The sequence below is a fragment of the Osmerus eperlanus genome, chromosome 5 (genome assembly GCF_963692335.1).
Source record: "Osmerus eperlanus chromosome 5, fOsmEpe2.1, whole genome shotgun sequence".
Classification (NCBI taxonomy): domain Eukaryota; kingdom Metazoa; phylum Chordata; class Actinopteri; order Osmeriformes; family Osmeridae; genus Osmerus; species Osmerus eperlanus.
The window spans coordinates 5,888,666-5,903,166 of record NC_085022.1 but is presented as its reverse complement, the minus strand read 5'-3'; the positions used below and the strand labels follow the sequence as shown (position 1 = coordinate 5,903,166).

The 14,501-nt window shown below is 48.5% G+C and overlaps 2 protein-coding genes across 5 annotated transcripts in view; both read left to right on the top strand.

Moving 5' to 3' along the window:
* Window positions 1–1,367, top strand: part of hydin (HYDIN axonemal central pair apparatus protein) — a 40,516-nt gene extending 39,149 nt beyond the window's left edge. The window contains exons 84-85 of the mRNA XM_062460777.1: window positions 493–774; window positions 1,097–1,367. Coding sequence (XP_062316761.1) covers window positions 493–774; window positions 1,097–1,312 — 498 coding nt within the window. The 3' untranslated portion in view covers window positions 1,313–1,367. The remainder of the gene's footprint in view (window positions 1–492; window positions 775–1,096) is intronic.
* Window positions 1,368–2,654: 1,287 nt separating this feature from the next.
* The window catches only part of necab2 (N-terminal EF-hand calcium binding protein 2), a 29,418-nt gene continuing 17,571 nt past the window's right edge, over window positions 2,655–14,501 (top strand). For all 4 annotated transcript variants that reach the window (XM_062461412.1, XM_062461410.1, XM_062461411.1 and 1 more), the window contains exons 1-4: window positions 2,655–3,006; window positions 6,115–6,139; window positions 13,335–13,443; window positions 14,286–14,311. In XM_062461412.1, the coding sequence (XP_062317396.1) occupies window positions 2,689–3,006; window positions 6,115–6,139; window positions 13,335–13,443; window positions 14,286–14,311 (478 nt within the window). In that variant the 5' untranslated portion in view covers window positions 2,655–2,688. The remainder of the gene's footprint in view (window positions 3,007–6,114; window positions 6,140–13,334; window positions 13,444–14,285; window positions 14,312–14,501) is intronic.

Sequence of the window (14,501 nt, the reverse complement as noted above, 5' to 3'; positions counted from 1 at the left end):
TTAACTACGTGTGTGTGTGTGTTAACTACGTGTGTGTGTGTGTTAACTACGTGTGTGTGTGTGTTAACTACGTGTGTGTGTTAACTATGTGTGTGTGTGTGTTAACTACGTGTGTGTGTGTTAACTACGTGTGTGTGTGTTAACTACGTGTGTGTGCGTGTTAACTACGTGTGTGTGTTTAACTATGTGTGTATGTGTTAACTATGTGTGTGTATGTGTTAACTATGTGTGTGTGTGTTAACTATGTGTGTGTGTGTGTTAACTACGTGTGTGCGCGTTAACTACGTGTGTGTGTTTAACTATGTGTGTGTATGTGTTAACTACGTGTGTGTGTGTTAACTATGTGTGTGTGTGTGTTAACTACGTGTGTGTGCGCGTTAACTACGTGTGTGTGTTTAACTATGTGTGCATGTGTTAACTACGTGTGTGTGCGTTAACTACGTGTGTGTGTGTGTGTTAACTATATACTATGTGTGTGTGTGTGTGTCCCAGACGGACTGCCAGGACTTCACCGTAGAGAAGAACATCCACGCCGCTGCAGGTTACCAGGCTGGCTCCGAGGCCAGCGTGGAGGTGTGCTTCGAGCCCAGCCGGCTGGGAGAGGTGCGGGCCACGCTCACCCTCTCCTCAGCGTTCGGGGGCGAGTACGTGTTCCCCCTGTACGGCACCTGCACCCCCCCCAGGGCCCAGGGCCCCTTCCCCATCCGCTCCGGCTCCAGCGTGTCCATCCCCTTCAAGAACGTCTTCCTGCAGACCACAGCCTTCTCCTTCCAGGTAGGGACACGCTCGCAGATCTCCGAGTTCTTTATAGACAGGACTGTGCCAAAGTGTGTCGGGGGGGGGGGATATACAAAGTTATAAACTTTTAAAAAGTAAAGCAAAAATTATTTGGAGAAATAATTCAGTGAAAGGACAGAACAAAAATGTTCTCAAAATTACACTTTTTGTCCGTCACAAAGACAAAAATGAAGACAATATTCAAGTAAGACATCTCGGGTGCCCTGACACTCTTACACAGTACTGTAGTCCCTGTCAGCCAACACAGAGGCAGGTCCACAGAATCGCTCATAGTCTCTGGAATCCATCCTGCCCCCAGGTGGACAACCCAGCCTTCACCGTGAAAGGGGTGGAGACCATCCGGCCCAAGAAGACCCACAACATCCTGGTGATGTTCGAGGGCTCCCCGACCGGAGCCCGGGGGAAGCTCACCATCTCCAGCCCTCGCTCCGAGGGCCACGGCCAGGCTGTCAGCTGGGTGTTCTACCTGCGGGGGTACTGCCCTGAGCTGGGCCAGACCAGGGACAAGAGCTAGGGAACACACACACCTCACACACATCTGTCTCTCTCACACACACACACACCTCACACACATCTGTCTCTCTCACACACACCTCACACACATCTGTCTCTCTCTCTCACACACACACACACACACACACACACACCTCACACACACCTCACACACATACACATCTGACTCTCTCACTCAAAGACCCATTTAGCTTTCTCTCACATACACACACAATCACACGTATCTGGCTCTTTCACACACATCCATCACTCACTCTCTCTCACACACACACACACACACACATCTGACTCTCACACACAGACAGAGCTACAATATCAAAAATCAACTAAACTTGGATGTAGAATTATTGCTGACCTGGTGTTTTACTGTCATATTTAAATTATCGTTCTTTTTTCTGTAAATAGTTTGTATTCACTTTTAACAATTTGCCTTTTCCCCCCTCTTAATGTATGTGTCAAAATCAATTCAGTTATATATTTTTGCCAAGCTGGAAATGTTTAGATACCCAGTATAATTCTTGGTGTTTTGAACAGTTGATTCTCTCCTTTCAGAATAAATGTGTTAACTGGAGTTGCTGAGCTGTCATTACCTGCCCTCTGTAGCTAGGGGGCGCCACACACAAGCATGTACCTCTAATAGGCTGCACTCAGCGCTTACAGTAATACCATGAGGAGCTTGCAAACAACTACGGTTCGTAATTCAGCTCTGACTGTACTGGTTTTAACCAGTAGGCTGATGACATCAACAACACTGGTTTAAATCAGTAGGCTAAAACATCTGGTAGACTTTTCTCAAAGTCTTTAGTTAGCTAGACTTTCAACGCCTGAAGTAGGATTGTCATAAGTAGGCCTCTAATTGGCTGGTGCATAAGGACACATCAGTCTAACACTTGGTAATGTGCCTGACCCCTCTTGTTTTTTATGTCCTAAAAAGTCCCAAAAATGTATCTTAAGATATCCTCTTGCTGCAGTAGTTAGGCGAAGACTAGCTGCTGTAGGTTCGTCTGTGAGCGCTCTCGTAGGCTATTTAAAATCTCAAGCAGGCTCAGATAATCAGTTGGTGGGTCAATGTCTCTGGTATCCCAGTCTTTACAATCTCGAGTAGACTAGTGACTATTTCCAAAAAGATAGTCTAAATAGCTCCAATAAGCATGTCTTAAACATCTCTAGTGGACTGTTAAGTTCCCCAGCAGGCTTGTCTAAGCTGTTCAGTATTCAAATATCTCCAGTAGGCTAGTGGGTTACAGTTTGTCCCCCAGGAACCCGTGTCAGTTAGTGATGGAGGGGAGGTGGGTTTTTCGGGTTGGTGGTGACGTAAGAGGGGAGGGGGGGAGGCAGCCCCCATAGGGCTCAGCATGAACGCTCCACGGCAAAAGGATGTGTGAGCAGGCAGCGCGTTACTGCAGGGACGGTGTCCACAAACTGCTCAACAAAGAACAAGCCAAACTCCGGGCTCAGGACAGCAAAGATCAACCGAAACCCGAAGCTCAGGACAGCGAGTCAGCGACGGCTGCACAGTCCGGAAACAGCGGCTCTCAGCCCGGTGGAATTGACGGGCTTGTCCGCTGGATAGTTACCAAGATGAGCGACAATAAAAGCATCTCGACCCGGGAGTACGCGAAGGAGGAGGCGGCGGTGGCTCAGGAGCAGTTCTTCGCACCGGAGCCGCGTAAAGGCATCTCCGTCATACTGGATGTAGGTACCGCAAACTTACCGTTAGATTTACGGCAGGCCATCCCAGATCGACTGAACATGAGTTAGTTTGAGACGGGTAGCCTGTAGAGGGGAATGGCACTCGGCGGAGTGCGCCCTTACTGTTCGCGCAATGTTGCCAGTTTTGAAGCAGTGACATATCCTTGTAAATATATAATACATGATTAATATATTTATATATATATAAAATAAAATAAATGTGTATTTTCATATTTGTGTTTGAAAATGAACTTTATGGATAGTTCTATGTTACAGCATGCTGGGACAATTATCGGTTGTTCCCTGCCTTTATTCGTAATGAATTCAGTTCATCTTTACAGACAGCCCAGAGTACTGAGGACACATGCAGGCTAATAACATGAACATGCCCAAAATGAGGTCGAAACGACACCAGGGCGTGTTTCTTTTAGACGCAGCTTGGGTGTGTTGATGGATGTCCGAAACCATGATCAGAAAGTCCGAATGTGTTACATGAAGTTATACTGTGCGGTAATAAACTTATACGATGGTTATGAATCCACAAACAAAATCATGAGAGGAAATCTTACCTTTGAATAATTTATTAAGATTTTAAAATGAGCTCGGCAATTATGCCGCAGGAAAGGCTGCAGAAAACAGTGCTCAGCAGTATTGATTTATAGGTCAAAGAGTTGCTCTACTAATATTCATCGGTGGCTCATAAATATGTGTAAGGCTATCTGTGGTCTTCTTTACCGCGGAGACTTCAGGGGTGGAATTAACACGTAACCCATAGCAAATTGGAAAGTTGTTCACTTTTCAACCGAAACTCAGACAGGCAAAGAGCTGGTGCATGAACAATTTGCAGTAAAAAAACACCGATGGGGTTAACTGTGTGTGTGCTCGCGCGTATATCTGTCTCCCTGTTGTGTGCGCGCGCTAGTTAGTGGATGGGGCGGAGTGCGAGAGAATGGACCGAGTTAAGGGGAGAATGTAATAAGGAGGAAGTTAAAGAAAATTCTAATTAGTTTACAGCCACTGTACAAAACATAACTTGATTAGAATGGTGTCTATTTGTCTGCGGGCCTGACTGGAGCATGGCTATATATTCTTGTGTAGAGAAACAGCGAAGTACAGTTAAGAGCAGTTTTCCAGATCGGAACAGGAGGTTGTGTTAGCCAGTGACATTTATAGCCTCAGCTATTGAATGGTTTGAACTTTAACATGGCAGCCGTTTATCCATTGAACCTAGGGGCATGGAGAGCCTCCATAAGATCTTATCTGACGTCTCCTTCCTGTGAATAGCGTTGTTTATTAGACGTCTTAACTGCAGATATCTGGTCTTGTCTGTGGTGACATTGGAGAGATGAAGAAGCTGGTAACCCACTGAACCTGACTCTGGCAGTTGTCCCCTCCTCCCCCCCCCCCCACCTCTTCCTCATCCTCCCCCACTCTGCCAGCTTGGCTGGGGAACATCCATTCTTAATGAGGCGAGGGGATGCAGGAAGAATTTCCCTATTCTCTCCTCCCTCTCTCTTTCTCAAACCTTTCATTCTTTTCTTGTTGTTGGCCCGCCTGCCTCCATACCTCCCCCTGCCTTCTGTTTCCTGACACATCTAGGCTGGAGCTGGCTGCACAGTCCTGTCTGTGCTGGGAAAGGCAGCTCTTTAGTTATCCTATCTCTGCTGCCTTCCACTACATGGCTCTTTGATGTGGTTCGCATCCCACAAAGTCAACATTCAGGAGTTAGTCTGCTTTCTCATCTGAAGGAGCGAAACTAGGTCAGCACCATTATGACACCACACACACTCGCACACCGTCAGACACACACTCACACATACACCACACTCACAAACACACCACTCACATGCACACACACCCTCACATACACACTCACACATACACCACACTCACACACACATGCAAACACACACACACAGGAGCAATAAGAGCAGTTCTACCGGTACTCAGAGAGAGACAGTGTGACTGGTGAACTGAGCAGAATGTTTCTCCTCGGTCTCCATAACGATTCCCTCACTGTCCCTGGAGCCAGGTGGACGAGAGGGATATCACACACACCACTGCACAGAGAAGCAGCCGCTGGTACATCTCTCTCTCTCTCTGTCTCTCTCTCTCTCTCCCTCTTACTTTGCTCCCCTCTCTTTCTTTCTCTTTTTCTCACTCTTCCTCTTTCCCTCTCTGCAATGATCATTCCTTCTTTGTCTCTCTCTCCCTCCCTCTCTTTCTCTCTTTCTTTCCCTTTCTTTTTCTCCCTCTCTCTCACTCTTTCTCTCTTTCTCCCCCCACTCTCTCTCTCTCTCTCTCTCTCTCTCTCTCTCTCTCTCTCTCTCTCTCTCTCTCTCTCTCTCTCTCTCTCTCTCTCTCTCTCTCTCTCTCTCTCTCTTTCCCCCGAACACACACACACACATTCCTCCCGTCTCTCTCCACTGTCCCTCCCTCTCTGCTGTCCGTGTCTGTTCTTCAGTCCGAAAGCAGCCTCCGCCCACACTCCTCAGTTCAGAACAGTTCCAGTATCATCTCCAGCGTCACCTGCGTGTTGCCCAACTGACTGTATATCTACACTGTCTGGTCCCCAGTTCCCTGCCAGATCCTGGTATTATCTCCAGAGCCTTTCCAGCGTTTTAAACGTGTTTCGATTCCTGTTCAGTCCCCTGCCTGATTTTCGCCCTGTCGTGCTTGTATTCTGGCCTCTTGTCTGTCTCTGGGTTTCAAGCCTGCCTGCTGTTTCTGTATCTGCACGCTGTGTGGATTATGAGCTCAGTCCTCCACCCAGCCTGGTCTGTGACTGGGTCCGACCGACAGCTCACCCCCTGGGCGTTATTGACTGTCCTCCGGGTCTGGAGACAATAAGATCCTGGTTCTCTGTGAGCTGATCGTGATCCCTGCTGATGGCTTCATCATGTACTTCTCTCTGTAATACCACCGCTCTGACGCCTCCATAAAACATCCACAGCGACCTTACCCTACACTAAAACCGTGGCTTCATGACATTTTTATTGCATTTCTGATGATCCCGCGATTACCTCTATTACACTGCTATACATCTTTAAGATGCTTTATGATGTCCCCCCCTGCCTACCCCTCTAACCCGTCTCTCCCTTGGTCTTACAGATATTCCGGAGAGCTGATAAGGATGGTGAGTACTGCCTCTCCTCTCCATGTTGGCTGAAGATGGATGCATGCCTGTAAGCCTGTTAGGCAGAATGTGTGGGGTAGTGACTGTGTGTGGGTTTGTGTGTGTGGTTGTGTCCATGTGTGTGTATGTCTGTGCTGGTGTCCATGTGTGTGTCCATGTGTGTGTGTGTGTGGCCGTGTCCCTGTGTGTGTTTTGCGCGAGTGTGTGTGAGTGCGTGTGTGTGTCCATGTGTGCGTGTGGTTGTGTGTGAGTGTGTGTGTGAGTGAGTGTGTGTGTATGAGTGTGTGTGTATGAGTGTGTAGCTGTGTGTGTGTGTGTGTGTTGAACGATGCAATCAGGAGAGACGTGCTGGGCGCGCGTCTCCTCTTCCCGTCTGAGGGCTCTTCAGTCTCTCTGACGACAAACAGGAAAACTAACGAGGAAACTTGAAAAGCCCCGCTGCAAACCAGCCAGATGGCCCTTTGTGCTTTTGATTTCAGTGAGTTTGTGTGTCTCTGCAGCCAAAAACTGTGTGTGTGTGTGTGTACTGTACGTGTGTGTCTGCCTTTTATTGTGCAGTCTGTCAAGTGTAGATTGGCCACCAGTGATTGGTGATTGTGAAAGCAATGATGGATTCTCAACAAACTCGTATTGATCGTCAGGAGCAGCAGGACTGTCAGCATCCCTGGCCTCAAACAACAACCGTGTTTCATCTCTGAGAAGAGTTCTGAAACGAGACATTGAGAGACGGATCCACTCACTCAGAGCGGTCCCTGATACATTGCTGCATTAGATTAGTGGAATAAATTACTGTACTTCTGCTGGAAGAAAAGAGGCTTTTTCCTTGCCGGTCTGTAACTAGGCGTATCACCTAGTTAGTGCGTGAAGAGACAGTCAGAGCCTGCTTTCTGCCACTTCGTTCACAGTTTTGCAGGTAAAGGAGTCGACTGTGTTTCATTTAAACGGCAACTCTCCCCCAGGGCTGTTTGCAGCCCAGAGACAAAAACAAAGTGTTTATGTTGAAGACAGAACTGCTAATCAGCTGCCTGTCCCTCCACTAGCTATTTGATGTATAGAGCGCGCTCAGTTAGGACTATTTTTACCTTCTCTTCTCCCCTGGGAACATCTGTAACTGTTTTAATGAGAGAGAGAGAGAGGAGTGAGAGAGAGAGAGAGAGAGAGAGAGAGAGAGAGAGAGAGAGAGAGAGAGAGAGAGAGAGAGAGAGAGAGAGAGAGAGAGAGAGAGAGAGAGAGAGAGAGAGAGAGAGAGAAGGATAAATAAATATTATAGAGTGGAAAGATAGACAGAAGGAGATGTTGTTGATGATATTGCAGAATCCCAGAGTTTTTGACACCTTCTGAAAGTCTTAAACTCCTTTCACACGTCGCCCACTCCCTTTCTCTATCTCTTTCTCTCTCTCCATCGCATCTCTCTCTCTCTGTCCCCCGAACACACACACACACATGCGCACACACATGCACCCACGCTACCTCCCCCCATCACTGTAGATATACAATCCAGTTACTGTGAATACAGAATCAAGAAATCATAGACTAGTGGGTGGTAATGGAAATCTAATTGGCTTTTTTCTTTCCTCTAAATCCAGTTCCCCCGCAGTATAACAGGAGGGCAGAGAGGAGGAGGGAAAGTGTCTGTCTGTCTGTCTGTCTTTGTGTTAGTTCCAAGTCACAAGACTCATTAGTTAGAAGTAATTACTGTTGCCAGAGCGACAACCCCCAGGGCTCCATGTTTACTAAACACTATTAGTACATTAGCACTCCATCCTGTTTACTTAACACTACTAACCAACACAATAGCCTGTTAGAAACTACAGTAACCTGTATATGTTAATCACGGCTACCTAATGAAGTCCATCTAACTCAGTCGTTTAAATACACTGCTAGTTTTACTAGACCGTCTAAAATGCCCTTGCCAAATACAACTGCAACGTACATTGTAGTTGCCAAAAAGCACTCCACCTTAATTTCTGTCATTCTCACGGTCCAGGAAACAGGACTCTGTAGTTCAATGATTTATAGCATAACTCTACCACACGCACAGCTGCCCTCTATTCACCTTTACTATTTTGCTACAGAATGGAACATTTCACACGTTGCTAGTGAACACACACCACACAGGACCAAACGTGCACATCCTGGGTGGAGGGATGGAGGGTTTGGAGGTCGTGTTTGAGTCTGTTTTTGACTCGCGTGAACACGCCGGTCTCACTGTCCCCTTGAGTCCCTCAGAAGGAGTCTCCCTCACTTCTTCACTTAGTCATCAACCAGGACAGAAGAGGACAGGAAGGAGAGAGAGAGATGGAGAGAGGAAGGGAGAGGGAGAGAAAAAGAAGGGAAAAAATTGGACGAAGGAGGAAGAACAAAGGGATGAGTAAAAGATGGGAAGACGGAGACGCAAGAGAGATGAGAGGAAGAGTGTGAGAGAGAGGGAGTAAGAAAGGAAGAAAGAAAGAAAGAAAGAAAGAGAAAGAAAGAAAGAGAATGTTGAGTTGTGAGAGGAGAAAGGTAAAGGAGTGTGTTTTGGAGCAGGGTTTATGGTTTATTCAACATGATTCAGACTACCGAGTTTACCTCAGATATAACTTTCTGTACCTCATACCAGATCAAGCCTGGGTCAATCAGTCGACCCAAGATATAGGGCAAGCATGTGTCTTACTGTCACAGAGTTTAACTAGCACTAGCAGCTAGTGGTTGGATGGGTTTACCAGTGGCCGGGCAGAGGAACCTGCGGTTGGATGGATGAGCCAGCGGTTTGGCTAGTAACAGGAAGTAGTTGACATGCCAGGGTAACCAGTCGAGCTGTGGACAGCCTGTCTCTGCAGACAGCCTGGTGTCCCAGTCAGAATGGGGCCATCTGTGTTTAAACACGTTCCTTAAACACTTCACACTGGCCTCCTGAGTCTGAGAGGGCGGAGGAAAGGAGGAAAGGAGGAGAGGAATGGAGTGGAAAAGGGGGAGAAGAGGATGGAGAGGAGGGGAAGCGAAAAGGGGGAAAAGTGGATAGGAAGGGAGGGGATGAGAGAGGAGGAGACGGGAGGGGTGGGAAGGAGAGGAGAGGAGAGACAAGGAGAATGGGGTAAGGGATCAGAGGTTAGATCCGTTGAGATTCCCTTCCTTTCCTTTAAAGCTCCACTCTTGAAGTAGTGAGTCTGTCTCCCATCCATCTCCCCCACTCTCCGCTGGGCCACAACGATGTGCCCTTTCTGTTCAAAACCCTCTCCACACACACACACACACACACGCGTACACACACACACACACAAACACACACACTCCTTGACCTTCTTGTGAATCTGAACAAACAAATCAGTCATCAGAAGAGGATCAAAGAGATTACACACCTGGCTGGTGTGTGTGGGCCGGGGGCTCCAGGGAGGTGAATGACGTTATTAGATGGATGGATATTCACCGAGGAGCAGAAGGAGTTGACTGACTGACTGTGCTGACTGACTGACTGACTGTGCTGACTGACTGACTGACTGACTGACTGTGCTGACTGACTGTGCTGACTGACTGTGCTGACTGACTGTGCTGACTGACTGACTGACTGTGCTGACTGACTGACAGCGGAGAGAAGCAGGCAGGGCAGAGGACAGCCAGCTGCAGGAGATGATCTGTGATTGATGAGTGATTCCTGCCCCCTCTCTGCTCCGTGAGCTTCTAACATGGATAAAGAGGTGGCTGGGTGTGTGTGTGTGTGTGTGTGTGTGGGGGGGGGGGTGGGGTGGAACAGCAGGGGTTCTCCACACATGACATTTAGATGGCTGGTAATTACAGTAACACAGCATCCTTGCTCTGTGTGTTCATGTGTGTGTCTGTGTGTGTGTGTGTGTGTCTGTGTCTGTGTGTGTGTTTGTGTGTGTGTGTTTGTCTGGAAACTCCATAGTACAGTAAACACACACCAGTGTTCTGATATGTTTTTGAATCTGAGGATGATGGTTATTAGAATACTTTTCTTTCATGTGTTGGAACTTCATTGTGAATGGAAAATTAGCCTCGATTAGATTAAAATAGATATGAACATGTTAAGCCCTAAATCTAATGTAATGCAAAAAATGTATTCAATTGATTCATGGTTTTCCGGTTGTTGTTTTTTGATGTTTTCAGGTTGCCTCCCTATTAACTAAATGGTTGCCCCTAGTTACCTATTTGGAAACAGTTGCCCTTTGTTACCTCCTTGGATACAGTTGCCCCTTGCTACAAAGCTTTTGACATCCTTTCTTCCGGCAGGAGAAAAATAATCATTTAAAACAGCTGAACCCCTTAGGAAATATGAATGACTTATTCCATTAAAGCTGGTGTTAGAGCTGGCTCCGAGCAGTTTGTGTGAGTGTGTGCGCGTGTGTGTGTGCGTCCGTGTGTGTGTGTAACAGTAAAGAGAACTGCACGGCGTGGCGTATTGTAGGTGAGATGCAGCTGGAGCTCAGCCAGTGAACGGTGTTTTCCTGAGCGCCTGCATAGTGAGCTGCATGCGTGGTGAGCTGCATACGTGGTGAGCTGCATGCCTGGTGAGCTGCATGCATGGTGAGCTGCATGCATGGTGAGATGCATACGTGGTGAGCTGCATGCATGGTGAGCTGCCTGCATGGTGAGCTGCCTGAATGGTGAGCTGCATGCGTGGAGAGCTGCCTGAATGGTGAGCTGCCTGCATGGTGAGCTGCCTGAATGGTGAACTGCATGCGTGGAGAGCTGCATGCGTGGTGAGCTGCCTGCATGGTGAGCTGCCTGAATGGTGAGCTGCATGCGTGGAGAGCTGCATGCGTGGTGAGCTGCCTGAATGGTGAGCTGCCTGCATGGTGAGCTGCCTGCATGGTGAGCTGCATGCGTGGAGAGCTGCCTGCGTGGTGAGCTGCCTGAATGGTGAGCTGCCTGCATGGTGAGCGGCCTGAATGGTGAGCTGCCTGAATGGTGAGCTGCCTGCATGGTGAGCTGCCTGCATGGTGAGCTGCCTGCGTGGTGAGCTGCCTGCGTGGTGAGCTGCCTGAATGGTGGGCTGCCTGCATGGTGAGCTGCATGCATTTGTGTGACTGTGTGTGGCAGCAAGGTTAGCAGTTCTGACAGATAGGGAGAGAGAAATACAGCTGACAGCCCTGTGAGAATCTCTAGTGTTCCTCATCTATCAATCTGAACAGCTCTCTGTCTCACTAACACCCCTCCAAACACCATACAAGCCACACACACACACCACGAACACACAGGTACACACACACCATACAAGCCACACACACACCACACACACACACCACACACACCACACACACCACACCACACGCACACACTCCTCTATACCTGTTTCTGTCGCAGCAGTGTTAGAGATGAGGACACAAGAGAATAGATGGATCACTGGACTGTAATGAATGTGCTACTTCGGAGTCAGGTCATTATGATCAGGAGCAGAGAGGAGAAGCCAGAGAAAGAGAGGATGATTGAAAAGGGCGGAGAGAGATTAAGAGAGAGAGGGAAAGAAAGAGAAAATGGTGAAAAGCACTAGAGATAGTGAGGGGGTAGGGATAAGGGAGAAGAGATAAAAGGGGGGAGAGAGAAAAGAGAGAGAGCCTGTGTGGAGAGAAAGGGGGAGAAGAAAGGGTATACAAAACTAGAAAAAACTGCGAGAGTGGGAAAGAGAACGGGAGAGATGGAGAGAAAGAGAGAAGAGGGGTAGAGAGAGACGTAGAGAGAGAGGGGAGAGAAAGGGGAGTGAGAGAGAGGGGGGAAAGAGAGAGAGGGGAGAGGGGGAAAGAGAAAAGGCGATTGAGACATCCTGAACGGAAAGAGGGGGGGGGTCAACTTCCTTCTGGTTACCATGACAACTCGGCACCCAGTGCCCCAAATGTAAGGATAACGAGAGACAACAGAGGGACGAGAGAGAGAGAAAGAGAGAAAGAGAGAGAGTGAGAGAGAGAGTGAAAAGTGAGGGAGAGAAAGATGGAGGAGTAGAGAAACACTAGAGAAGGTGTTCTCACCACAGCGAAGAAAGCAGGGAAGAACTGCAGGTAGGAGCAAGTGATAATTGTTTCCTTTTAGTCTGGAGCAGCCATGTCTGCTAGCTGTCATCTCCACAGAGGCCTGACCACTCTCACAGTTTAACAACCAACACACACACACACACACACTCTTTCACACACACATTATCAGCTAACAGAGCTGTTTTCATCTCCTGACCTTGGTCCAGCTTGCCCCTGGTCTAACCTTACACATGCTAGCACGCAGTCAACCTGTTTAGCAGCACCAGGGTGGACAAAGGCTCACCAGGCTAAATGAATCAAACACAACCTTCTTGTACATCCAGAAGTGAATAAAGCACCTCCCGTTCGCTGTGACATAAAAACGGCCGTGGAGACCAAAACAACATTTACATTACTCACAAACACATTTATTACAGGGATGATGCTAGAAACACAGGTCGTAGGAGCAGGACACAACACAGTACAGCACACCTCCCAGCTCCTGGAAACTATGGAGGCTGAACTAGCTTGTCCAGAACCAGGTCCAGATCTCCCCCCTCACCCCCCTCCTCCCGACCCCCTTTGCTCCCGCGACATAGGAGGCTGGTCCAGGGTTTGGGGAGCGCAGGGAGATTCTGATTGGTCTAGTATTCCTTAGTGGGTTGGACTGCAGTAAACTGGGTCAACGTTGAATTAACTACAGGACTGCTGTTACTACAACCACCGCTGTTTCTACGACTGCTGCTGCATCACTGTATTCTGCAGAGAGACCGCAGAGATAACAGAAAGAGCCTGATAAAATACTAGATTGTATAGTGGAGATAACAGAGATAGTATGATAGAAATACTAAATAGCCTAGTAAAGATCATAGAGATAGTCAGGAATGGTTTCAGGACCTTTCTTTCTCCAGTCCCAGTAGTTGATCATAGAGCAACCAACTGAACATCTGTGTTCTCAGTGTTCTTCTGGCTCCTAGGCAGGGGCTGTCTCAGCCAGGCCCCAAGGCAAGTTGAAGGGCCCAGGGCAGGCTGGAGGGCCCAGGGCAGGCTGGAGGGCCCAGGGCAGGCTGGAGGGCCCAGGGCAGGCTGGAGGGCCCAGGGCAGGCTGGATGCCCCAAGGCAGGGTGGAAACCCCATGGCAGGGTGGAGGCCTGGCAGTGATCCAACACTCTCTCTGGAGTGGGGGTTTGTCGTGCCAGTGATGTTGATGTGTCATTATTTCCAACGTGTGTGTTTGTTGTCCCCTGCAGACGATGGCAAGCTGTCTCTGGACGAGTTCCAGGCCTTCTTCTCTGACGGATCTCTGAATGAGGAGGAACTGGAGAAACTGTTCCACACCATAGACTCAGACAACACCAGGTAGGCTGCACGCATGTGTGTGTTTGTGTGTGTGTTTGTGTGTGTGTGTGTGTGTCTGTGTGTGTGTGTGTATCAGGGTGTGTGTGTGTGTGTGTCTGTGTGTGTGTGTGTATCAGGGTGTGTGTGTGTGTGTGGGTCAGGGTTTGTGTGAGCGTGTGTCAGGGTGTGCCTGATTGTGTGGGTGTGTGCCCCCCCCTCTCTCTAAATGTCAGGTCTAGTTTGGAGCTCTTTGCCCCTCACATCCCTCCCTTCTCCAGCTGCAGTCTGCATGTGACTTGTCAAGATTAGAAAGAGAGGATGATTGGAGAGATGAAACGAGGGACAGTTGGATGGGGATGAAAGGTGGAGTTGAAGGCGGAGTGTGATCTCTAACCCCCTCAGAGGACAGATTTCTCTTGATACGTCACTTTGGAGGACATTTTCCTCCCGGACTTTTAGCTCGTTAGTTTCTCTCTCTCCTCTCTCTCTTTCTGTCTCTCTCTCTCTTTCTACCTGGTACTGTGACTTCGTCAGACACACCTCTGTCCCAGCCCCCTGCTCTGACCACATGCAAGCTTCATTGTCTGTCTCGAAGTGTGTGTGTGTGTGTGTGTGTGTGTGTGTGTGTGTGTGTGTGTGTGTGTGTGTGTGTGTGTGTGTGTGTGTGTGTGTGCGTGCGTGTGTGTACAGTGCATGTATATGTGTGTGTACAGAGTGTGTGTTTACAGTTTGGTGTTGTTTGTGTGTGTATGCACACGCATGCGTATGTGCCTTTCCTCTGTTCTTGACCCTGTTCAACTCCTCTTTCCTTCCTTCCCCATCCTCTCTCCCTCCTTCTGCCTCTCCTAACCTTGCTGTGGTAGTAATGTTGACACCAAGGAGCTATGTGGTGAGTATCAGCATTCCTCCCTCCCTCCCTCCTTCCTTCCTTCCTTCCTTCCTTCCTTCCTTCCTCCCTTCTTCTTTCCTCTTCCTACTTCCTCCTCTATCTCTCTCTCTCTCCTCAAATTGTGCCCTCTCTGCTTCTTCTGGTGTTTTATTATAGAAAAAGAAAAAGGTTTTGTCAAGATGCCTGATTG